The sequence below is a fragment of the Pelophylax lessonae genome, assembly GCF_965119305.1.
Source record: "Pelophylax lessonae genome assembly, chromosome: 4".
In the NCBI taxonomy this organism is placed as follows: domain Eukaryota; kingdom Metazoa; phylum Chordata; class Amphibia; order Anura; family Ranidae; genus Pelophylax; species Pelophylax lessonae.
In genome coordinates this window covers 677168118-677192261 of record NC_138771.1, presented here as the reverse complement: position 1 = coordinate 677192261, position 24144 = coordinate 677168118, and the positions used below count along the sequence as shown (strand labels likewise).

Below are 24144 nucleotides of genomic sequence, written 5' to 3'. Positions count from 1 at the left end.
TATCTAGCCATCTGGACAGAAACAATGTGAGGTCATTAACATTCAACAATGGAACAGACAGACTTAACACAATCCACATCCCACCTCAATAGATAGACAATAGGGAGTTCCTGCTAGTGACAGTCTGTCCCTCTCCTACATTGACGTACATGGAATACACATATAAGCATTGCTTTACATATTTAAGAGTCACAGACTTCATGGCTACAAGCTATAGGTCTCACAGTGTAAAGTGGGATCAAATCTTCATATTTCTTGAGAGATATTGTTGATAAATATTTCAAATCTGTAAAGAAAAGCGCACGCAACCTCGGGCAATAACGCTTTAATAAAGGACAACAACACAGTACATTGGAATTGCACTCACACTTTTCCTTTAAGACAATCGCTTTACAGCATTCCAATAGGAGCTACTCGCTCCTCCCGTCCCTCCAGATGGTGACTCTGCGGTCTCCTCATTCGCGGCTGCCGCCGCTGTATCCCCGCTCTCCTTCACTTCCTGTGTTGCCTGGTCACCGGATGCCGGTTCTAGTGCGACCTGAGGAGGGACCTGAGGAAGGAGGCCCCGCCTCCGAATTGCGTTGTCCGTAGTAACAGCAGAGGCAGTGCACCCGTGTCTTGAATCTCCCACCTCGCAGCTCCGTACAACTTGTGGCTCCGGCTTTGGCTGAGGCTCTCCTGAGGCGCCGTAGATTACGTTGGTATAGTGTGCAGGCGCACTAGAACCGGCATCCGGTGACCAGGCAACACAGGAAGTGAAGGAGAGCGGGGATACAGCGGCGGCAGCCGCGAATGAGGAGACCGCAGAGTCACCATCTGGAGGGACGGGAGGAGCGAGTAGCTCCTGTTGGAATGCTGTAAAGCGATTGTCTAAAAGGAAAAGTGTGAGTGCAATTCCAATGTACTGTGTTGTTGTCCTTTATTAAAGCGTTATTGCCCGAGGTTGCGTGCGCTTTTCTTTACAGATTTGAATTGTTTTGATCCGCCCCCCCCCCCCCAGTGGAGTGAGAGAGGAGCAGCAGCAACCAGGACATACAAACAAAGGAGGTGAATACATGGACAGCGCCATGGGCTGGTGAAGTACTCCTCTTTGTACTTGTTGTATATCAGCATGTGCAGGATCTGTCCTTTTTGATTGTTGATAAATATTACTGTCCCATTTGAAGTTATCCAAACCATATTCTCAGTGTCCATTAAGTATCTGTCTTTCACTCCCAGTGACGGTGAGTACCATCACAATTCTCATCCTTTATCTTACATTGTTCCTTCACTAACATATCCCCTGTCCTCTTTCATTGTGGTTCAGGCCTTGTCTCTTCCATTGATGGTTCTCATCCATCATCCAACATTGTCCCTTTCACTGACATGTCCCATGTTATCCATGCTCATCTTTTTTTTTGTGTCCCTTCCTTCCATTGGTGGGGCTCAACCATAATCTCAGATCGTTCTTGCCATTCCATCTCATCTTTTATTGTATGTCCTGCATTTTATCATCCAATAATGGTTCTCCTCTTTCATCTCAGATTGTCTACAGTATTTCACTGATATGTCTCTTATTATTCATTGTGTATCATGGATCTTACCTTCCATTGATGGTTCTCATCCATCATATAACGTTGTCCTTTTCACCATGTTGTATCTCTGCATTGTTTCTTCCAATGATGGTTTTCATCTTTCATCTCTGATTGATCTTTTTACTGACATGTTCCATCTTATCTTTGTTGGAGGTCATGCCACTTCTCTTCCATTGGTGGTTCCCATCTGTCATCTGGTGCTTTTCCACTGCATGGAACCGAACGGTACGGCTCTCTAAACAGTACCACCTCAGTTGTGCTTCCAAGAGGGCCGTACCGGTACCATATCCCACAATCCTTTGCATGCAGCCTTGACTGTTTGTCACTACTAGCCACTGATTGGTCAGAGAATCGTTGTTATCCCACCCACTTACTTTAGTACTACTTTAGTGGAAAAGCAAACCGTACCGTACCGAACCGTTCCGACACTATACCATGCGGTACCATGCAGTGGAAAAGCCAAGCAGGGCCAAGTGGAGCCAAGCCGGTACTTGCAGTGGAAAAGTGCCAAAATGCTGTTCTTTCCACTGACATGTTCTATCTCACCATACCTGTTGTATCGTCCGCCCCCATAGAAAGATGGGTTTCGCCGCCAGAGATGTTCTCTTCCCCCTAGTGGGAGGGATGCTGTAGAGTAGAGCAGGAACCGCTCTTACCATAGCTAGGGATTGAGCGATCCAAGCAGAAGGGAGATAGAGCTGGTATAGCCTTCTCCCACAAACATGAGATGACACTCTATGCTGTGAGTCTAAACAGGAACTGTTTATTAAATTCCAAGACATACAGTTTTACACACAGTTAGGGAAACTCCCCTTAACCTTGCCAAAGGGAGGGAAGGGGACAAGGACCAACCAATGGGAACTGAACATTTGTCCATTGAAACAGGCTACAGATAACCAAATGGGAGTATGGTAAACAGGCATTCTCTCAATACACACCCCCTGCAGAGAGATGTCTCCAGTCCAGACCATTGTCTGTGTCATGAATCCACACACTTAGACACAGAAACAGGGGGGGGGGGGGGGGAGAAGGGCTGTAGCATTACATTACATTAACTCAATGCCATGAATCATGCCATCTTCAGTTGTTCAGAAGATGAATAAAGGGAACATAAAATGAAATAAAAGGCAATGTCCCAAACTCATAGGAAAATGATACGAAGGGGTTTACAATCCAGGGACAGGGTGATCCGTCACACATAGTGACGATTAGTACCGTCACACCTGTCATATCACCTCCTAAACCCTTGTCTCCACCCCTGGCACTCATTCATACCTCAACACCTCCCTTCCTCCACCTCTGGTGTCACCTGTCTCCTCTCATGGTGTCTTTTCTCTCTGTGTTGTGTCCTCCAGGTTGGCTTGTTTGTTTCTGAAGAGAGGAGCTGACATTAATGCCTTGGACAACGAAAAAAAAGATGTCCTTTCCATCGCCATAGAAAAAGCCAATGCTGACATTGTAACCTTGTGAGTAGAAGGAAAGGTGGGATTCTGGGGAAAGCATGGATAGGAATGTTAAACATGGCTGAGAACACCAAACACACGTTAAGTCCGGCCAACCACCGGACCTATTTCTGAGAATGCGATAGGTACAGGGCCGCCCTGACCAAATGGGTGTAAATATAAGCAGATCTGGGTCATGGAATGCCACAAACAGGGTCAACGATTGTTAAGAGGAGGGTCACAAGAGGTCAAGATGTTACTTTAGGTGACAGAGAACCGGAGAGTCCTTCTCCTTCACCCAGGGGCGTACCTAGAGCATTTGGCACCCGGGGCGGATCCTATATCTGGCACCCCCCCCCCCCAGGCAACGAACATTGACGTGTCATGTGTAAAATGTATGGAGACCCCCTTTTACATTACACAGAACCCTTACCCCTGGACCCCTTTACATTACACAGCCCCTGTACCCCTGGACCCCTTTACATTACACAGCCCCCTTACCCCTGGACCCCTTTACATTACACAGCCCCTGTACCCCTGGACCCCTTTACATTACACAGCCCCTGTACCCCTGGACCCCTTTACATTACACAGCCCCTTACCCCTGGACCCCTTTACATTACACAGCCCCTGTACCCCTGGACCCCTTTACATTACACAGCCCCTGTACCCCTGAACCCCTTTACATTACACAGCCCCCTTACCCCTGGACCCCTTTACATTACACAGCCCCTGTACCCCTGGACCCCTTTACATTACACAGCCCCCTTACCCCTGGACCCCTTTACATTACACAGCCCCTGTATCCCTGGACCCCTTTACATTACACAGCCCCCCATTGGAACCCTTTACATTACACAGCCCCATCCCCCATACAACCCTTTACATTACACAGCCCCCCAATATAACCCCTTTACAATACAAAGCCCCCCCCCATACAACCCCTATACAATACAAAGCCCCCCCCCCTACAACCCCTATACAATACAAAGCCACCCCCCCAAAAAAAGAACCCCTTTACAATACAAAGTCACCCCCCCCTCAAAATAACCCCTTTACAATACAAAGCCCCCCCCCTCAAAATAACCCCTTTACAATACAAAGCCCCCCCCGCCCCCCCCTCAAAATAACCCCTTTACAATACAAAGCCCCCCCCTCAAAATAACCCCTTTACAATACAAAGCCCCCCCCGCCCCCCTCAAAATAACCCCTTTACAATACAAAGCCCCCCCCCTCAAAATAACCCCTTTACAATACAAAGCCCCCCCGCCCCCCTCAAAATAACCCTTTTACAATACAAAGCCCCCCCCCCCTCAAAATAACCCCTTTACAATACAAAGCCCCCCCCCCCTCAAAATAACCCCTTTACAATACAAAGCCCCCCCCCTCAAAATAACCCCTTTACAATACAAAGCCCCCCCGCCCCCCTCAAAATAACCCGTTTACAATACAAAGCCCCCCTCAAAATAACCCCTTTACAATACAAAGCCCCCCCCCCCAAAATAACCCCTTTACAATACAAAGCCCCCCCCCCCCTACCTTTTTAGGAGGAGAGCGGAGGAGGAGGAACTGTTTAAAGCAGAGAGGATGTGAGAGAGTCACTGTCACTCCCGAGCCCTGAATACACAGCGATCGGCGCCTCGGCGGGAACTGCAGAAGTTACTATGCTGGTTAATGAGCAGGTGATTGGTTGATTGGTGATTGGTTGATAGGCGGTCCTAGCAACCAATCGCCTTCTCATTAACCAGCATAGTAAACTGCGGCAGTGCCGATCGCTGTGTATTCAGGGCTCGGGAGTGACAGTGAGTCTCTCACATCCTCTCTGCTTTAAACAGTTCCTCCTCCTCCGCGGTGGAAGCAGTCTGGCGGCCGGCCCCGGGTGTCACCCTGATCTTCCCTGACACACTGACACCCCCCTAATGTGTGGCACCCGGGGCGGACCGCCCCCCCGCCCCCCCTATTGGTACGCCACTACCTTCACCTAAAGTCCTCTGTTCAATTTTTTGTCATATTACGTTTTCAGAGGACCCAAGAAATAGGTTTGCTGAGGGCCCCAATTTTCTTTAATTTCCCGTGCTGTAGTAAATCTTTCCTCATCATACAATCACCAAGAAATCTATCTAGATGTTTTCCTGTCACCCATTGTAGATGGCCATATAATGATTTACTAGACAGAAGGGCTTTGTCATCGTTTTCCTCTGTGTCAGGTGACCGGCCTTCCTTCAAGGGTGACATTTCATAGTTCGCTTTGACCTGATGTAGTAAAAATTGGTGTTTGTTCCCATTCTGTCCTGTTACTGGTTTACGAAGTTCTTTGTAGTGTTCTGGGGCAAAGGTCGCCACAAGCCCGCAGCCAACATATGATAACAAATGTCACCTGAACCTTCAGGCCAACCCGTCAACTCAAAAAAATCTTCTACTGAGTCTCATGTACTGACATTGGGCTACCGTCATAATATACATCCCATAATAATCTACTGACACTGATCTACCATCATATAAATAACATTCTATTGTCTTGTTCACCACATTGGGCCGTTATATCTCCGAATGTCAGATGGACATTACAGGTGTCACAAGAAATGTCCCACATGATACTTCTTGTCAGTGGGACGGGTCCTTGCTGATGGTCATCAACTGTAAAGGCTCTGCAAAGGTGGGATATCTCATGTACATGCTCTGAACGGTGGGAAATCACATGAGCATACTCTATAGGGGTGGGACATCACATATACAGTACATGCTCTGCATAGATGGGATATCACATGTAAACGCTCTGCATAGATGGAATATCACGTGTAGGTACTCTGCAGGGGTGAAATATGTAGGGGGTTCTTCACTGTCAGAGCAGTAAGGACGTGGAATTCTCTTCCACAAGCAGTCGTATCAGCAGGGAGCATTGATAGTTTCAAAAAACTATTAAATGGGCACCTTAAAGACCACAACATAGAGGGGGTATACAATGTACAACATATAGGGATATACAATGTACAACATACAGGGGGATACAATGTACAACATACAGGGGTATACAATGTACAACATACGGGGGCTATACAATGTACAACATACGGGGGGGTATACAATGTACAACATACGGGGGGTATACAATGTACAACATACAGGGGTATACAATGTACAACATAGAGGGGGTATACAATGTACAACATATAGGGATATACAATGTACAACATACAGGGGGTATACAATGTACAACATACAGGGGTATACAATGTACAACATACAGGGGGTATACAATGTACAACATACGGGGGCTATACAATGTACAACATACGGGGGGTATACAATGTACAACATACAGGGGTATACAATGTACAACATACAGGGGTATACAATGTACAACATACAGGGGGTATACAATGTACAACATACAGGGGTATACAATGTACAACATACAGGGGTATACAATGTACAACATACGGGGGGTATACAATGTACAACATACAGGGGTATACAATGTACAACATACAGGGGGTATACAATGTACAACATACAGGGGTATACAATGTACAACATACAGGGGTATACAATGTACAACATACAGGGGTATACAATGTACAACATACGGGGGGTATACAATGTACAACATACAGGGGTATACAATGTACAACATACGGGGGGTATACAATGTACAACATACAGGGGTATACAATGTACAACATACAGGGGTATACAATGTATGGTTAACAGCAAACACACACACACACATCATAGGTTGAACTGGATGGACTGATGTCTTTTTCAACCTCACTAACTATGTAGATATCACGCGTAAGTGCTCTGCAGGGGTGGGGCATCATGTGTGCGTGCTCTGCAGGAGCTGGACATCACAGAATATGTAGATAACATGAGCATCACTCCAAAGATGTCTCTGGACCTACCAAACCAGAAATGTGCTGGCATTAGACACCTTCTATCCCCCTCCCAGCATGAAACTGATCAACCGAGTGTAGGTCACATGACTAAAAGAGTGGGTGGGCCAGGAGGACTAACATACACATATATATGGCTGATGGTGCCATTTGGTTTGTTGGTAAATGGCAGACTAGTCTATAATGGGGATGTATAAAGAGGGTCAGGCTATGACTATTATGTCTCGTCTTCCATCTTAGGCTGAGATTGGTGAAGATGAGGGAGGCGGACATCGCTCTTGGCCAGGCTGGTGAGTATGTTGGATCATGGAGGACTATGGTCTATAGAGTGCTTGGTGTGGTATTTTATCCACTTTACATGTTGGGCAGTGGGAGAGGGATGTGGGGGGTAGAGGGTCACAGTGGTGGGAGAGGGATGTGGGGGGGGCAGAAGGTTACGGTGGCGGGAGAGGGAAGTCGGTTGAGGGTCACAGTGGTGGGAAAGAGATGTGGAGGTTCATGGTGGTGGGATAGGGATGGGGGGATCAGGATAAGACATAGATGTATTTTATTGGGATTTTATGTGATAGACCGACACAAAGTGGCCATAATTGTGAAGTGGAAGGAAAATGATAAATGATACAAATAAATCTGTGAAAAGTGTGGGGGGCATTTGTATTCACCCCCTTTACTCTGATACCTATAAAATCTAGTGGAACCAATTGTCTTCAGAAGTCACCTGTAGCGGCCGCCCCCGATGGAAAGAGGGGTTCCGCCGCCAGAGATGTTCTCTTCCCCCTAGTGGGAGGGATGCTGTAGAGTAGAGCAGGAACCGCTCTTACCAGAGCTAGGGATTTAGCGATCCAAGCAGAAGGGAGATAGAGCTGGTATAGCTTTCTCCCACAAACATGAGATTACACTCTATGTTGAGGGTAAGCAAGAAGAACTGTTTATTGAACCCACTCACACACATTATATACACTATCAGGTCAGGTGAGTCTGATTACATTATCATATGCAGATAAAATTGTATACAGAAACAGAATTAACCTGAACTAATTATCTAGCCCTCTGGCCAGAACAATGTGGGCTTATTAACATTTAACAATGGGACAGGCAGACTTAACACAATCCAAATCCCACCTCAAAACACAGACAGTATCAGCATATTCAACAATGTGTGGAAGACAGGTGGGTGAGCTGATGATATTAGCAATCTGCTATGAGTCCGACTGTTCGGTTGTTTGTTAGGTTGATGAATGAAGTGAACATAAAATGGAATAGAAGGCAATGTCCCGACTTCATAGGAGAATGAAACAAAGGGGTTTACAATCCAGGGACAGGGTGATCCGTCACAGTGCTCCTCCCTTTGTGGAACACTCCAGCAGACCCGGTATGACCCTTTTCAGGTCAACTTGGGGATGTCTGGATTTAGGTTAGGTCCTGAGTTCCATTTACCGGGACAATCCATCGGTGTTGCCGTACTGCTTACTGGGCCGATAGTGGATGGTAAAATTGTAGGGCTGTACTGCTAAGAGAGTGGACAGGCCGTCCGCTCTCATCTGATTCCCCATAGAGAGCAGCGGGGCTCTGACACCTCCCTCTCTGCACACAGTGCGGAGATGGAGCTGTCATCCGCCTGCTCGGCGGGGATCGGCGGATCGATCCCTGCTGAGCAGAGAATGGTCCGTTACGGACAGCGCACCATGTGAAAGGAGCCTAAGGGGTTTGTTTTTTCAGTGCCCACACCAAGGCTAAACATTCTTTTTTCACTGCTGCATAGCTCACCTCCTGGGGTAACAGCTTTCTACTGGAGGTACGCGACAGGGTGCTCTCCTCCAACTTGACTTAAGACTGCCCCCAGTCCAAACGTGGAAGCATTTGTGTGTACAATAAACCGCTGGTTAGGAACTGGTGCAGCCAAGACAGGAGCATTACTTAGGGCTTGTTTTAGTGACTGAAAAGCGGCCTCACATGCTGGAGACCACAGGACCTGCCTAGGTAAGTTTCTCTTTTTCAGGTCGGTCTCGGGTATGGCAGTGGTGCTGTAGTCAGGTACAAAATGTCTGTAATGCCCAGCAGTTCCCAGAAAAGCCAATACTTGAGTTTTAGTATGGGTTGTTGGCCAGTTTGTGATGGCTTCAATTTTAGCTGGTTCTGGTCGCTGCTTTCCACACCCCACCAGTGGCCCAAATACTGGACTTCAGCCATGCCAACACGGCACTTGTCTGGTTGCAGAGTCAGGCCAGCAGTCCAGGTCTGATCCAGTACTGCCCCTACATGTTCCAAATGTTCTTCCCATGACTCACTGTAGATCGCAATGTCATCCAGATACGCACAGGCGAAGTCCTGGAAGCCATTGAGTTCATCCACCATGCGCTGGAAGGTGGCCGGGGCATCCTGAATGGCAGGAATTAAAACTGGTACAAGCCAAACAGGGTGATGAAGGCTGACTTAGGGATAGCTTCCTCAGCCAGGGGTATCTGCCAATAGCCTTTGCACTTTGCACAGGTCTATGGTAGTCAGATAGGCGATCTAGCAGCTCGTCTATTCTGGGCATCGGGTACGCATCCGTAACAGTCCGGCCATTTAATCGCCGGTAGTCCACGCAGAACCGGGTGGTTCCATCTGTCTTAGGGACGAGGACTACCGTGGAGGCCCACGGACTGTCAGAGGGTTCGATGACACCTAGCTGTAACATTTCTTGTATCTCCCTTCGCAATCCCTCTCGGACTGCTTCAGAGACACGGTAGGGAGGTTGTCTAAGGGGAGCTTGCCCGTGGGTTTCTACTTTGTGGGTAGCTAACGTGGTGTACCCTGGCTCTTGGGAGAAGGTCTGTTTATTTTCTAATAACTGATGAGCCTGTTCCTTCTCTGTCTCTGTTAGCCTAGCTCCTAACTTCACCTGACTGATAAGGTCGGTCTGCGCATCTCTTTCTAGTAGGTCGGGGAGGCTGTCTGGGTCATCTGTAACTTTGGCGCATATAGCGGCTATGTCCTCCTGCCTCTCTTGATACTCCTTGAGCATATTAATATGAAAGGAACGTCGTATCCTCTCATCGGCACAGCTGGCAACTATATAAGTGGTGTCACAGAGTTGTTCCACCACCTGGTAAGAACCCTGCCATGATGCCTGAAGTTTGTCCTGTCTGGTAGGCTTTAAGACCAGAACCTTCTGCCCCACCTGGAACGCACGCTGGTGTGCACCCCAATCATACCAGACCTTCTGTCGCCCCTGGGCCACCTGGAGATTGCCTTTTACCAACCTAGCCAACTGCTCCAGTCGGTCCCTGAGTTCCAGGACATATGGCACGATGGGGGTCCCTTTGTGTTCCGTTTCCCCTTCCCAGTGTTCCCTAATGAGATTCAGGGGGCCTCGCACCCTTCTCCCATAAAGCTACTCAAAAGGGGAAAAACCAGTACATTCCTGTGGCACCTCTCTGTAAACAAACAAGAGGTGAGGCAGGAACTTCTCCCAGTCTCTGCAGGCATCAGGAGAGGGCCTTTAACATCTGCTTAAGGGTACCGTTGAACCGATCACAGAGACCATTAGTCTGGGGGTGGTAAGGTGAACTATGTATCGGCTTAATACCACAGACTTTCCAAAGTTGTTGGGTTAGTTCTGCGGTGAACTGTGTTCCTTGATCGGAAATTATTTCCTTGGGGAACCCCACTCTAGTGAATATCCGAACCAGAGCTTCGGCAATGGTTTCTGCATAGACATTCGATAGAGCTATCGCCTCCAGGTAGCGGGTAGCATAGTCCACCGCGGTAAGGATGTACTTCTTACTGGATGGAATGGGCCTAGCTAGGGGACCCACCAGGTTGATGGCTATTCTACTAAAAGGCTTCTCAATAATGGGCATAGACACTAATTGAGCTTTGGGGTGATCATTACCTTTCCCCACCCGCTGACAAGTGTCACAGGTTTTGCAATACTGTCGCACATCCCTAGAGACCCCTGGCCAAAAGAAGTTCTGGGTTACCCTATGGGATGTGTGGCGTATTCCCAAATGTCCGGCTAGGGGTATGTCATGCCCAATCCTGAGAAGCTCCCACCGGTAATTCTTGGGAATTACCAGTTGGCGCTTCTGGGATGGGGCTACCCCTTCACTATAAATCTCCGTTAGTCTGTACAGTCTATCTTGCTCCCAGATAAACCTCTCACCCCTCTCTTCCTCCTGCCCAGTATCTGCCTTTGCTCTGCATTTAGATAAGGTGGGGTCTTCCAGGGGTTCCCTCCCAAACTCCTCTGGGGTATCCCAGGCTAACAGGGCTGGGTCTAGGGTTACAGTCTGGGTTTTGTCTCTTACCTGAGTCTCTCTGGCATGTGAGTCGGCTTCTGCAGTCCTCGCTTGCATGTGAGTGGTGACAGGATGAGCTTCAGAAGGTTCCTTGGGGATGTAGGCAGAGGTTAGGGGACCCAAGTCATTCCCCAATAAAAGTTCAGAGGGTAAGTTTTTCATAACCCCCACGTTTACGGTGCCTGATGCTGCTCCCCAATCTAGATGAACATGGGCAGTGGGTAGGCGATATATAAACCTCCCCCAGCTAACCGGATGGCCACAGTTTGTCCGGTATGTCCTTTGTCTCATACTAGGTGGCGCTGAACTAAAGTCAGGGTAGCTCCAGTGTCTCTTAATCCACGGGCCAATTGCCCATCCACCAGCACAATTTGCCAATAATGTTGCCGGTTATCCCAGGTGGCTGCTTGTATCGGATCAGCCTCATGCAGTACTCCCAAATATTCCTCGGTGTCAATCTCTGTTTCCAGGCAGTGGGCGGCTGGGGCTGGAGCTCTGGATGTTGCAATGTTAGGGCGGCCCCCAAGGGACAATCACTCTTAACATGTCCCACTCGCCTACAATGGAAACATTGCACCCCATTCCTGGGTGGGATAGGTTGTTGTCTAGGGGGTCCCTGGTAAGGTGTAGGAACTGATGGCACAGATTTCGGGGCAAGTGGGAGAAGGCCTTACTGAGGCAGGCTCTGCTTTCCTGGAGTCAGTATATTCGTCGGCCAGACGAGCTGCTTTGGGTAAAGTGAGCGGTCGCCGATCCCAAATCCATACCTGTATCTCCGGCTGCAAGGTATTGAAAAAATGTTCCAATAGAAACAGCTGTAACACATCCTCTCCTGATATGGCTTGACAACCGGTAATCCAGTGGGAGGCTGTTCTGTGGAGACGGCAGGCCCACTCAGTGTAGGAATTCCCGCCTGCTTTTTGGACTCCCGGAACCATCTCCTGTATGCCTCGGGGGTGACTGAGTACCGGGCAAGCAAAGCCTCCTTGACTGCTGGGTAGAGGTGAATCTCCTCATCAGGTATAGCTCTAAAGGCTTCGGCAGCTCTACCTGTTAACTTCCTGGGTAGAATGGTGACCCATTCATCTGTGAGTACTTTGTGTAAGGCACATTGTCTCTCAAAGTCGGCTAAGTAGCCATCTATTTCCCCCTCCGATTCCTGGAAGCTCTTAAAGGCTGCGAATGGTACCTTTTTCTGCTCTGTTGGGGCTGGAGCGTTCTCCACAGCTAGGCTCAATGGTATCTGGATCTCCGCCATGCGCAACTGGTATTGTCGCTTCTCCCGGGTTTTCAGCGATAGAAATTATGTCTGCAGGAGGATTGGGTCCATACGCCAGCCGCATACGCACAGTCCCCATCAACTCATCCTCCACGTTCGGGGCTACTGCTTCAGTCACACCGTCGTTTCGGTCCATTTCCTTCAGCTCGGCCAATAGTTCCTTTTTGGTACGGTTATTTGCTGGTCAGCCACGGCTCTCCAACAAATCCTTCAAGGTTGACCTCTTCAAGCTTCCGTAGCGATTCTCCATCTGCTCATTCCATTCTTGGAACCAGTTGTAGCATCTCCTCTAGGGGAAAAGAACCATCCCACCGCTTGCCACCAGTTGTAGCGGCCGCCCCCATGGAAAGAGGGGTTCCGCCACCAGAGAGGTTCTCTTCCCCCTAGTGGGAGGGATGCTGTAGTGTAGAGCAGGAACCGCTCTTACCAGAGCTAGTGATTGAGCGATCCAAGCAGAAGAGAGATAGAGCTGCTTTAGCCTTCTCCCACAAACATGAGATGACACTCTATGTTGAGGGTAAGCAGGAACTGTTTATTGAACCCACACACACACATTATATACACTATCAGGTCAGGGGAGTCTGATTACATTATCATATGCAGATGAAACTGTATACAGAAATAGAATTAACCTGAACTAATTATCTAGCCATCTGGACAGAAACAATATGTGAGGTCATTGACAATTAACAATGGGACAGACAGAATCCACATCACACCTCAATACACAGACAGTATTGGCATATTCAACAATGTGTGGAAGACAAGTGGTTGAGCTGATAATATTAGCAATCTTCTACGGGTCCGACTGTTCAGTTGTTTGTTCGGTAGATGAATAAAGTGAACATAAAATTAAATAGAAGGCAATGTCCCGAAATCATAGGAGAATGAAAGGAAGGGGTTTACAATCCAGGGATAGGGTGATCCGTCACATCACCTAATTAGTAAATAGAGTCCACCTGTGTGTAATGTAATCTCAGTATAAATACAGCTGTTCTGTGAAGCCCTCAGAGGTTTGTTAGAGAACCTTAGTGAACAAACAGCATCACGAAGGCCAAGGAACACACCAGACAGGTCAGATAAAGTTGTGGAGAAGTGTAAAGCAGGGTTAGGTTATTCAAAAATCTCCCAAGCTTTGACCATCTCATGGAGCGCTGTTCAATCCATCATGGGAAAATGGAAACAGTATGGCACAACTACAACCCTACCAAGACATGACCGTCCACCTATACTGACCGGCCGGGCCCCTACCAAGACATGGCTGTCCACCTAAACTGACCAGCCGGGCAAGGAGAGCATTCATCAGAGAAGCAGCCAAGAGGCCCATGGGAACTCTGGAGGAGCTGCAGTCGTGCGCTCCACAAATCTGCCCTTTATGGAAGAGTGAGAAGAAGAAAGCCATTGGTGGAAGAAAGCCATAAGAAGTCCTGTTTGCAGTTTGGGAGAAGCCATGTGGGGGACACAGCAAACATGTGGGGGAGGAGCTCTGCTCAGATGAGACCAAAATTAATCTTTCTGGTTCATGTATGGTGGAAAACCAACACTGCACATCACCCTGAACACACCATCCCCACTGTGAAACATGGTGGTGGCAGCATCATGGTGTGGGGATGGCTTTCTTCAGCAGGGACAGGGAAGATGGTCAGAGTTGATGGGAAGATGGATGGAGCCAAATACAGGACAATCTTAGAAGAAAAGACTTGAGACTGGGACGGAGGTTCACCTTCCAGTAGGACAACGACCCAAAACATCCAGCCAGAGCTACAATGGAATGGTTTCATGTGTTAGAATGGCCCAGTCACAGTCCAGACCTAAATCACATTGAGAATCTGTGACAAGACATGAAAATTGCTGATCACAGACGCTCTCCATCCAATCTGACAGAGCTTGAGATATTCTGCAGAGAAGAATGGGCAGAAATGTCCTCTCTAGATGTGCAAAGCTGGTAGAGACATCCCCAAAAAGACTTGCAGCTGTAATTGCAGGGAAAGGCGGTTCTACAAAGTATTGACTCCAGGGGGTGAATACAAATGCCGCTACAGGTGACTTCTGAAGACAATTGGTTCCACTAGATTTTATAGGTATCAGAGTAAAGGGGGTGAATACAAATGCCCCCCACACTTTTCACAGATTTATTTGTATAATTTATCATTTTCCTTCCACTTCACAATTATGGCCACTTTGTGTCGGTCTATCACATAAAATTCCAATAAAATACATTTACATTTTTGGTTGTAACATGAGAAAATGTGGGAAATTTCAGGGGGTGTGAATACTTTTTCAAGGCATTGTATATTAGTGGACGGGGGTGTCAGGTGTATACAGGAGTGGGTGGAGGTATATACACAATATGGGGTGGGGGTATATACATGAATGGGCGGGGTGGATACACAGAAGTGGGTGGAGGTATATTTTTAAGGAGTGGGTGGGGTATGTACTAGGAGAGGTGTGGGGTACACAGGAGTGGGCGGGGTATGTACTAGAAGAGGTGTGGGGTACACAGGAGTGGGCGGGGTATGTACTAGAAGAGGTGTGGGGTACACAGGAGTGGGCGGGGTATGTACTAGAAGAGGTGTGGGGTACACAGGAGTGGGCGGGATATGTACTAGAAGAGGTGTGGGGTACACAGGAGTGGGCGGGGTATGTACTAGAAGAAGTGGGGGTTACACAGGAGTGGGCAGGGTATGTACTAGAAGAAGTGGGGGTTACACAGGAGTGGGCGGGGTATGTACTAGAAGAAGTGGGGATTACACAGGAGTGGGCGGGGTATGTACTAGAAGAAGTGGGGGTTACACAGGAGTGGGCGGGGTATGTACTAGAAGAGGTGTGGGGTACACAGGAGTGGGCGGGGTATGTACTAGAAGAGGTGTGGGGTACACAGGAGTGGGCGGGGTATGTACTAGAAGAAAGGGGGGGTACACAGGAGTGGGGGGGGGTATATGCCACAATGGGGCGGAGCCCCCACTATGTACCAGTATGTGATTGGTGCTCCTCTCGCACACAGGGGACGAAACGTATATGGACATATTTCGGGATTTCTCACTGATGGCGTCGGATTCCCCGGAGAAGTTGTCCCGGAAAGCGTGTGATCTGCGTCTGAGCACTCTGTGAACTCCCCTCCCCCCAAATCAATGACTCGGACGCTGCTTTCTAATAAATAGCCTTTTTATTGATGACGTCATAGCACAGAGTATGAGTTGTGTGATGATGTCACAGCGCAGGGGGAGGAGCTGTGATTTTCTAGGCGTGGTCCAGCAGTTGGTTCCGCCATGTTGGCTGTATTAAGGCACAGATGGTGTACAGATGAAGATATTACATGTGGCGGGAGATCGGCTCCACCCTTATTCTCCACTGGCTCCGCCCTTTGCTCTGACCGACTCGTACCATTGGTCACCATCAGACTCTCTTTGGCTGCTGGAATGTGATTCTGATGGCTTTGGTTTCTGGTCTCTGAATGGTCGGTCCTGCAGAGGACTCCAGGAAGCGTGAGGATGATGATGGCTCCGAGGAGGAGGAAGAGACCACAGATGATGAAGGAAAACGAAAAATCTCCCGACCAATCCCGGAGCCAGCCTATGAGAGAGAGGCGGAGAATTACCCTGACATCATTGCTGAGGAGTGATGTCACCTCGGCATGGAATGTTTTATGCTCTAATAAATGCGTCATGACAAACCACTGCGTGCCAATCATTTCCTGAACATGGCGCTGTGCTCCACTCCGACAGTCTCCACCCTCCGACAATCTACGCCCCTCTTCTACAGTCTCCACTCATCTCCGTCAGTCTTCGCCCCTCTCCAACAGTCTCCACCTATCCTCGACAGTCTTCGCCCCTCTACGAAGTCTTCGCCCCTCTTCAACAGTCTTCGCCCCTCTCCGACAGTCTTCACCCCTCTCCAACCGTCTTCGCCCCTCTCCGACCGTCTTCGCCCCTCTCCGACCGTCTTCGCCCCTCTCCGACCATCTTCGCCCCTCTTCGACCATCTACGCCCCTCTCCGACCATCTACGCCCCTCTCCGAAGTCTTCGCCCATCTCCAACAGTCTCCACCCATCTTACACAGTCTTCGCCCCTCTCCGACAGTCTCCACCCTCCGACAATCTACGCCCCTCTTCGACAGTCTCCACTCATCTACGACAGTCTTCGCCCCTCTCCAACAGTCTCCACCTATCCTCGACAGTCTTCGCCCCTCTACGAAGTCTTCGCCCCTCTTCAACAGTCTTCGCCCCTCTCCGACAGTCTTCACCCCTCTCCAACCGTCTTCGCCCCTCTCCAACCGTCTTCGCCCCTCTCCGACCGTCTTCGCCCCTCTCCGACCGTCTTCGCCCCTCTCCGACCGTCTTCGCCCCTCTCCGACCATCTTCGCCCCTCTCCGACCATCTACGCCCCTCTCCGAAGTCTTCGCCCATCTCCAACAGTCTCCACCCATCTTACACAGTCTTCGCCCCTCTCCGACAGTCTCCACCCTCCGACAATCTACGCCCCTCTTCGACAGTCTCCACCCATATCCGACAGTCTTCGCCCTTCTCTAACAGTCTCTACCCATTTCAGACAGTCTCCACCTATCCTCGACAGTCTTCGCCCCTCTCCGACCGTCTACGCCCCTCCTCGACCGTCTACGCCAATCTCCAACAGTCTCCACCCATCTTACACAGTCTTCGCCACTCTCCGACAATCTACGCCCCTCTCCGACAGTCTCCACCCATCTCCGACAGTCTTCGCCCCTCTCCGACAGTCTTCGCCCCTCTCCGACAGTCTTCGCCCCTCTCCGACAGTCTTCGCCCCTCTCCGACAGTCTTCTCCCCTCTCCGACAGTCTTCTCCCCTCTCCGACAGTCTTCTCCCCTCTCCGACAGTCTTCTCCCCTCTCCGACAGTTTTCTCCTCTCTCCGACAGTTTTCTCCCCTCTCCGACAGTCTTCTCCCCTCTCCGACAGTCTTCTCCCCTCTCCGACAGTCTTCTCCCCTTTACGACAGTCTTCTCCCCTTTACGACAGTCTTCGCCCCTCTACAACAGTCTTCGCCCTTCTACGACAGTCTTCGCCCCTCTACGACAGTCTTCGCCCCCTCTACGACAATCTACGCCCCTCTACGACAATCTACGCCCCTCTCCGACAATCTACGCCCCTCTCCGACAGTCTCCGCCCATATACGACAGTCTTCGCCCCTCTTCAACAGTCTCCCCCCATCTCAGACAGTCTCCACCTATCTTCGACAGTCTTCGCCCCTCTACGACAATCTACACCCCTCTCTGACCATCTACGCCCCTCTCCCACCATCTACGCCCCTCTCCGACAGTCTCCACCCATCTCCAACAGTCTCCACCCATCTCAGACAGTCTCCACCCATCTTCGACAGTCTCCACCCATCTTCGACAGTCTCCACCCATCTTCGACAGTCTCCACCCATATCCGACAGTCTCCACCTATCTTCAACAGTCTTCGCCCCTCTCCGACAATCTACGCCCCTCTCTGAAGTCTCCACCCATATCTGACAGTCTCCACCCATATTCGACAGTCTCCAACCATATTCGACAGTCTCCACCTATCTTCAACAGTCTTCGCCCCTCTCCGACAATCTACGCCCCTCTCCGAAGTCTCCGCCCATCTCCAACAGTCTCCACCCTCTCCGACAATCTATTCCCCTCTCCGTCAATCTACGCCCCTCTCCGACAGTCTCCACTCATCTACGACAGTCTCCACCCATATCCGACAGTCTTCGCCCTTCTCTAACAGTCTCTACCCATTTCAGACAGTCTCCACCTATCTTCGACAGTCTTCGCCCCTCTCCGACCATCTACGCCCCCGACAATCTACGCCCCTCTCTGAAGTCTCCGCCCATCTCCAACAGTCTCCACCCTCTTCGACAGTCTTCGTCCCTCTCAGACAGTCTTCGCCCCTCTCCGACAGTCTTCTCCCCTCTCCGACAGTCTTCTCCCCTCTCCGACAGTCTTCGCCCCTCTATGACGCCCCTCTACGACAGTCTTCGCCCCACTACGACAGTCTTCGCCCCTCTACGACAGTCTTCGCCCCTCTACGACAGTCTTCGCCCCTCTCCGACAGTCTCCGCCCATATATGACAGTCTTCGCCCCTCTTCAACAGTCTCCCCCCATCTCAGACAATCTCCACCTATCTTCGACAGTCTTCGCCCCTCTACGACAATCTACGCCCCTCTCCCACCATCTACGCCCCTCTCCGACAGTCTCCACCCATCTCCAACAGTCTCCACCCATCTCCGACAGTCTTCGCCCGTCTCCACCCATCTCAGACAGTCTCCACCCATCTTCGACAGTCTCCACCCATCTTCGACAGTCTCCACCCATCTTCGACAGTCTCCACCCATCTTCGACAGTCTCCACCCATATCCAACAGTCTCCACCTATCTTCAACAGTCTTCGCCCCTCTCCGACAATCTACGCCCCTCTCTGAAGTCTCCGCCCATCTCCAACAGTCTCCACCCTCTTCGACAGTCTTCGTCCCTCTCCGACAGTCTTCGCCCCTCTCCGACAGTCTCCACCCATCTCAGACAGTCTTTGCCCCTCTACGACAGTCTTTGCCCCTCTACGACAGTCTTTGCCCCTCTACGACAGTCTTCGCCCATCTCCGCCCCCTCTCCAACAGTCTCCACCCTCTCCGACAATCTATGCCCCTCTCCGTCAATCTACGCCCCTCTCCGACAGTCTCCACTCATCTCCGACAGTCTTCGCCCCTCTCTGACAGTCTCCACCCATCTCAGACAGTCTTTGCCCCTCTACGACAGTCTTCGCCCATCTCCGCCCCTCTCCAACAGTCTCCACCCTCTCCGACAATCTATGCCCCTCTCCGTCAATCTACGCCCCTCTCCGACAGTCTCCACTCATCTCCGACAGTCTTCGCCCCTCTCTAACAGTCTCTACCCATTTCAGACAGTCTCCACCTATCTTCGACAGTCTTCGCCCCTCTCCGACCATCTACGCCCCCGAAAATCTACGCCCCTCTCTGAAGTCTCCGCCCCTCTCCGACAGTCTACACCCCTCTCCGACAATCTACGCCCCTCTCCGACAGTCTTTGCACATCTTCGACAGTATTCGCCCCTCTCCAACAGTCTCCCCCATCTCAGACAGTCTCCACCCATCTTCGACAGTCTTCACTCCTCTCCAACAGTCTCCACCCATCTATGACAGTCTCTGCCCCTCTTCGAAGTCTCCGCTCCCACCACTCTCCGAAGTCTCCGTCCCTCTCCGACAGTCTACGCCCCTCTCTGACAGTCTCCATCCCTCTCCGAAGTCTCTGCCCCCACCTCTGCCCCTCTTAGAAAGTCTCTGCCCCCACCTCCGCCCCTCTCCGACAGTCTCCGCCCCTCTCTGACAGTCTCCGCCCCCCTCTCCGACATCACCTCTGCCCCTCTCCAACAGTCTCCCCCATCTCAGACAGTCTCCACCCATCTTCGACAGTCTTCACTCCTCTCCAACAGTCTCCACCCATCTATGACAGTCTCTGCCCCTCTTCGAAGTCTCCGCTCCCACCACTCTCTGAAGTCTCCGTCCCTCTCCGACAGTCTACGCCCCTCTCTGACAGTCTCCATCCCTCTCCGAAGTCTCCGCCCCCACCTCTGCCCCTCTTAGAAAGTCTCTGCCCCCACCTCCGCCCCTCTCCGACAGTCTCCGCCCCTCTCCAAAGTCTCCGCCCCCCTCTCCGACATCACCTCTGCCCCTCTCCAACAGTCTCCGCCCCCACATCCGCCTTCTCCGACAGTCTCCGCCCCCACCTCTACCCCTCTCCAAAAGCCTCTGCCTCCAACTCTGCCACTTTCCGGCATTCTCTGCCCTCTACGACAGTCTACGCCCCACCTTCGCCCCTCTCTGAAGTCTCCGCTCCCCTCCGACAGTCTCCACCCCCCACCTCTGCGCCTCTCCGACAGTTTACGCCCCCACCTCTACTCCTCTCAGAGTTTCAGCCCCTCTCCAACAATCTCTGCCCCCACCTCTTCCCCTCTCGGAAGTCTCTGCCCCCACCTCTGCTCCTCTCCAACAGTCTCCACCCCTGCACCTCTGCCCCTCACCCAAAGTCTCCGCCCCTGCACCCACAGTCTCCACCCCCACCTCTGCTCCTCTCCAACAGTCCCGGCCCTACCTCTGCTCCTCACCGACAGTCTCCGCCCCTCTCTGAAGTCTCCGCCCTACCTCAGCTCCTCTCCGACAGTCTCCGCCCCACCTTTGCTCTTCTCCAAAGTCTCTGCCCTACTTCCAAAGTCTCCGCCCCACCTCTGCCCCTCTTCGAAGTCTCCGCCCCCACCTCTGCTCCTCTCCGCTAGCCTCTGTCCACCTCTACCCCTCTCTGACAGTCTCCGCCCCACCTCCGACAGTCTCAGCCCGACTCACAGTCTCCGCCCCACCTCTGTTCCACCTCCGACAGTCTCCGCCCAACCCCTCTGCCCCTTTCTGACAGTCTCTGCCCCTTTCCGCTAGTCTCCATCCCCACCTCTGCTCCTCTCCGCCCCTCTGACAGTCTCTGCCCCCTCCTCTGCTTCTGAGAATCTTTACCCACCTCTGCTCCTCTTGGACAGTCTCCGGCCCCATCTCTGCCCCTACCCGCCAGTCTCCGCCCCCCACCTCTGCCCCCCTCCGACAGTATCCGCCCCCTCTCTGCCCCTCTCAGAAGTCTCCCCCCCCTACTTCTGCTCCTCTCCGACAGTCTCTGTACCATCTCTGCCCCTCTCTGAGTCTCCGCCCCCCGTGCCTCTCCAACAGTCTCCGCCCACCTCTGCACCTGAGAGTCTCCGCCCACCTCTTCTCCTTTTTGACAGTCTCCGCCCCACCTCTGCCTTTCTTCGCTAGTCTATGCCCCCACCTCTCTGCCCCTCTCCACTAGTCTCTGCCCACCTCTGCTCCTCTCCAACAGTCTCCGCCCCACCTCTGCCCCTCTCGGACAGTCCCCGCCCCAACTCTGCTCCTCTCGGACAGTCCCCGCCCCACCTCTGCTCCTCTCCAACAGTCTCCACCCCACCTCTGCCCCTCTCTGACTTTCTCCGCCCCCCACCTCTGCTCCTCTCGGACAGTCTCCGCCCCACCTCTGCTCCTCTCCAACAGTCTCCGCCCCACCTCTGCTCCTCTCCAACAGTCTCCGCCCCACCTCTGCTCCTCTCCAACAGGCTCTGCCCCACCTCTGCTCCTCTCCAACAGGCTCTGCCCCACCTCTGCTCCTCTCCAACAGGCTCCGCCCCACCTCTGTCCCTCTCTGACTTTCTCCGCCCCCACCTCTGCTCCTCTCGGACAGTCTCCGCCCCACCTCTGCTCCTCTCGGACAGTCTCCGCCCCACCTCTGCTCCAATCCAACAGTCTCCGCCCCACCTCTGCCCCTCTCGGACAGTCCCCGCCCCAACTCTGCTCCTCTCGGACAGTCCCCGCCCCACCTCTGCTCCTCTCCAACAGTCTCCACCCCACCTCTGCCCCTCTCTGACTTTCTCCGCCCCCCACCTCTGCTCCTCTCGGACAGTCTCCGCCCCACCTCTGCTCCTCTCCAACAGTCTCCGCCCCACCTCTGCTCCTCTCCAACAGTCTCTGCCCCACCTCTGCTCCTCTCCAACAGGCTCTGCCCCACCTCTGCTCCTCTCCAACAGGCTCTGCCCCACCTCTGCTCCTCTCCAACAGGCTCCGCCCCACCTCTGTCCCTCTCTGACTTTCTCCGCCCCCACCTCTGCTCCTCTCCAACAGTCTCCGCCCCACCTCTGCTCCTCTCCAACAGGCTCTGCCCCACCTCTGCTCCTCTCCAACAGGCTCTGCCCCACCTCTGCTCCTCTCCAACAGGCTCCGCCCCACCTCTGTCCCTCTCTGACTTTCTCCGCCCCCACCTCTGCTCCTCTCGGACAGTCTCCGCCCCACCTCTGCTCCTCTCGGACAGTCTCCGCCCCACCTCTGCTCCAATCCAACAGTCTCCGCCCCACCTCTGCCCCTCTCGGACAGTCCCCGCCCCAACTCTGCTCCTCTCGGACAGTCCCCGCCCCACCTCTGCTCCTCTCCAACAGTCTCCACCCCACCTCTGCCCCTCTCTGACTTTCTCCGCCCCCCACCTCTGCTCCTCTCGGACAGTCTCCGCCCCACCTCTGCTCCTCTCCAACAGTCTCCGCCCCACCTCTGCTCCTCTCCAACAGTCTCTGCCCCACCTCTGCTCCTCTCCAACAGGCTCTGCCCCACCTCTGCTCCTCTCCAACAGGCTCTGCCCCACCTCTGCTCCTCTCCAACAGGCTCCGCCCCACCTCTGTCCCTCTCTGACTTTCTCCGCCCCCACCTCTGCTCCTCTCGGACAGTCTCCGCCCCACCTCTGCTCCTCTCGGACAGTCTCCGCCCCACCTCTGCTCCAATCCAACAGTCTCCGCCCCACCTCTGCCCCTCTCTGACAGTCTCCGCCCCCACCTCTGCTCCTCTCCGACAGTCTCTGCCCCTTCCTCTGCCCCTCTTGGACAGTCTCTGTAGTATTTCTGGTCTTCTCCGTCTCTGTGCTACCTTTCAGGGATATTAGGTGGGTTGCAGTAACCCTATCCTGGGTGGGGGGATGGTTCAGGTAATCCTGCATTGTGTATAACGCTGGTAAGTCAGGGCTGGTAGTGGTATTTTCAGCACTGCCACAAAGCAGTATACAGAGGTGGTCTCACCTGAGATGGGCGGTCCCAGCAGTCCCCCAACACTCTCCACCATCTGCAGCAGTCCGATCGCAGGCAGAACCTTCTCAGTTCCCACCACCCACGTCAGGCATGAGAAGACGCCGGGGGTCAGGGCTCCGGCACAAAATCCAAACACCACACAGGCCACACCCATCCCCACCTCGTTCCACGCCAGTGGGAGGAGCCCCAGAACTAGCGCCGTCAATCCAGTCCAGAAGCTGAGGTGCAGCAGGATGCGTTTGGGTGTGAGATCCGCCAGCCAACCAGCAATCAAACGTCCGAAAACATCTGCAATGCCCACCAGGGACATTAACATGGCCGCCTGGCGCTCCCCGACTCCCCTCACCCGCATGTGGGCGACCAGGTGAATGTACGGCACAAAGTATGCAGCATTGATCAGTGTGATGGCCAGACAGTACTGCAGGAAGGGCCAATCACGGAGAAGTTCCCACCCCCATAAAAAAGAACGCTGGTTATGTGAAGGATCCGCCTCTACCGGACGCAGGAGGACCCCACAAGGCACTGAATGAAGGGTGATCCCCGACAGGAGGAGCATGGCGCCCCGCCAGGAGTACTTCTCCACCAGATACTGCAGAAGGGGCGTCAGGGCGAAGGAGAACACCCCGCAACCCGTCAGCACAAATCCTGTGGCCAGAGTACGCCGGCGGGAAAAATACGAAGACACGGCCGCCATCGAGGGGGAGAAGATCAACGCCCATCCGAACCCTGCAGAGAATAAGAGACAAAGAGTTACCCTGAGAAACAATTTACTGCCCCTCCCCCTAGAGGCTGTCCCAGAAAGGAGCTAAGAATCTGCCCCTCCCCCTAGAGGGTGTCCCAGAAAGAAGCTACGAGTCTGCTCCTCCCCCTAGAGGGTGTCCCAGAAAGGAGCTACGAGTCTGCCCCTCCCCCTGCTGGGTGACCTAGTAAGAATCTACTAGTCTGCCCCTCCCCCTGCTGGGTGACCCAGAAAGGAGCTACGAGTCTGCCCCTCCCCCTGCTGGGTGTCCAAGAAAATGGGATTTTTGACTTACCGTAA

At 52.3% G+C, this 24144-nt stretch overlaps 2 protein-coding genes across 2 annotated transcripts in view; one reads left to right on the top strand and one right to left on the bottom strand.

The window, feature by feature from the left end:
- ACAP1 (ArfGAP with coiled-coil, ankyrin repeat and PH domains 1) overlaps positions 1-15614 on the top strand; it is a 76522-nt gene extending 60908 nt beyond the window's left edge. The window contains exons 20-22 of the mRNA XM_082255105.1: positions 2930-3040; positions 7150-7199; positions 15476-15614. Coding sequence (XP_082111231.1) covers positions 2930-3040; positions 7150-7199; positions 15476-15582 — 268 coding nt within the window. The 3' untranslated portion in view covers positions 15583-15614. The remainder of the gene's footprint in view (positions 1-2929; positions 3041-7149; positions 7200-15475) is intronic.
- Positions 15615-15618: 4 nt separating this feature from the next.
- LOC309553729 (monocarboxylate transporter 13-like) overlaps positions 15619-24144 on the bottom strand; it is a 30147-nt gene continuing 21621 nt past the window's right edge. Inside the window, exons 4-5 of the mRNA XM_082255106.1 lie at positions 23097-23831; positions 15619-16044 (exon numbers count right to left, since the gene is read on the bottom strand). Of these exons, the coding sequence (XP_082111232.1) occupies positions 15650-16044; positions 23097-23831 (1130 nt within the window). The 3' untranslated portion in view covers positions 15619-15649. The remainder of the gene's footprint in view (positions 16045-23096; positions 23832-24144) is intronic.